General features: G+C 28.1%; 1 protein-coding gene across 1 annotated transcript in view; it reads right to left on the bottom strand.

The window, feature by feature from the left end:
- Positions 1-399: 399 nt before the first annotated feature.
- Positions 400-1,770, bottom strand: part of Phum_PHUM161810 (faint sausage, putative) — a gene marked incomplete at both ends in the record, with an annotated part of 12,007 nt that continues 10,636 nt past the window's right edge. Inside the window, 3 exons of the mRNA XM_002424871.1 lie at positions 400-407; positions 479-635; positions 717-892. Of these exons, the coding sequence (XP_002424916.1) occupies positions 400-407; positions 479-635; positions 717-892 (341 nt within the window). The remainder of the gene's footprint in view (positions 408-478; positions 636-716; positions 893-1,770) is intronic.

Genomic DNA, 1,770 nt, shown 5'->3' with positions numbered 1-1,770 from the left:
CCCGCACAGGTGAGGTCGACACCAAAACTCTTATTACCGTCATTTTATTAATTAAATTAATTTTTCTTTCCTTTTATTATTATTATTATTATGTTTTTAATAATTAAACAATTTCCTTCCGTCGTAAACATAATTCTGTGTTTTTTTTTCTTATCAATGACGTCAAACGTCAACAAAAAAATAATTAACCGATTTATCATTAAAAAAAAAAAAAATGGAACGAAACGATGACGACAACAAGTTTAAAAAAAAAAAAAAAATTAAACGAAAATATTAAAAATATATATTATGTAGATAAATATTTATATATCTATACTTATGTATACATAAAAATTTATGTACATTTACAAAACGTAAATTAATAAATAAATAAATATATATGTATATAAATATAAACAATTACATATCTAATAAACATAAAAAACATTTATAACGAGTGCAATTATAATGAATGCCGTTGCGGGAAAAAAATTTAAACATCCGGAACTTCCGGTTTTTGGAGTCACGTTTAAAAATAAGGCTCCCTGTGACATGCCTAAGGGTGATTTCACTAAAAACATGTATTCCCCCGAATCGGATGTTTTGGCATTTTTTATCGTTAATACGGCATCGTGGCAGTGAATAGACGAAGCTGGCTGTAAAAAAAAAAAAAAAAAAACAAACGTTATTATTATTATTATTATCATTATCATTTACGACAGTTTTTTTTATTTTACCGTTATATTTTTCGCAATGATGCTGCCTTTAATTTGTCCAGGAACCAGTCTTTGAGTTTCGGTTACCCAAAAGGCTCTTGTTGTGGGCGGATTGGCACAATACTCAACATGAAAATCGACTTGTTGCCCAGAATTAATAATCAGACTTGATTCGGGCGGATAAACAACAGGACGCCCTGGAAAATATTTAAAAAAACAAAAAGATAAAATCATAACCCGAAAACGATATTCAAAGTTCCAGGCTGTCACCTTTTTTTTCAAATGCGATACGCTGTTTTTAACTCTCAATCTTTTATTTGAATAATTTATTAGAATTGTGAAAGCGAGATAACAAAAATAATAATAATAATAAAAAGAGGAAAACATGATGAAAGAGATAGATACTTAAATTGGTAATGAAAAAAAAGAGAGAGAGACAGGAAAAAAAAGGAAACCTCAATTTAAAAGAATGAGAAAATTCCACGATGAAAATAAGTAGTAGTAGTAGTAGTGGTAGTGGTAGAGGAAGATAAAATTTTAAAATAAAAATTATTTTTCTTCTGCTTTTTTTTTTTTTTATCGCTGAAACAGTGGAAGAAGGATTATCCAAATTCTTTATAAGCCCTTTTAATAAAAGGAAGAAAAAAAAACGGGAAGACAAAGAAAATATAATGCTGTTGAAAAGAGAGAGAGAGAGAGAGAAATAAAAATGAAACCTCATTAATGTCGGCGGCGGTGGAAACTTAAAAAAAAAAAAAAAAATTTTTTTTATCCTTTAAATTATTTTTCCAACGTTTAAAATAAATAAAATTAAAATTTTATTATTATTTTTGTATTTCCGGTTAAACTTTTCCTTTTTTTTATTTTGCGAAATTTCTGAACGTACTCAAATTAAAAAAAAAAAATCATAGAGTAATCATCGTCCGATAACCAAAGTTAAGCAGCATCGGGCGTGGTTAGTACTTGAATGGGTGACCGCTTGGGAACACCACGTGCCACGTGTTGGCTCCTCATAAAATTTTTTTTTTTTTTTTTTGCATGTCATCCATCGTGCAAATAATAATAATAATTTTTT

Source organism: Pediculus humanus, genomic scaffold (assembly GCF_000006295.1).
Source record: "Pediculus humanus corporis 1103172107507 genomic scaffold, whole genome shotgun sequence".
Classification (NCBI taxonomy): Eukaryota; Metazoa; Arthropoda; class Insecta; order Psocodea; family Pediculidae; genus Pediculus; species Pediculus humanus.
The sequence above is the reverse complement of the archived record's forward strand: the minus strand, read 5'-3'. Positions and strand labels throughout refer to the sequence as shown.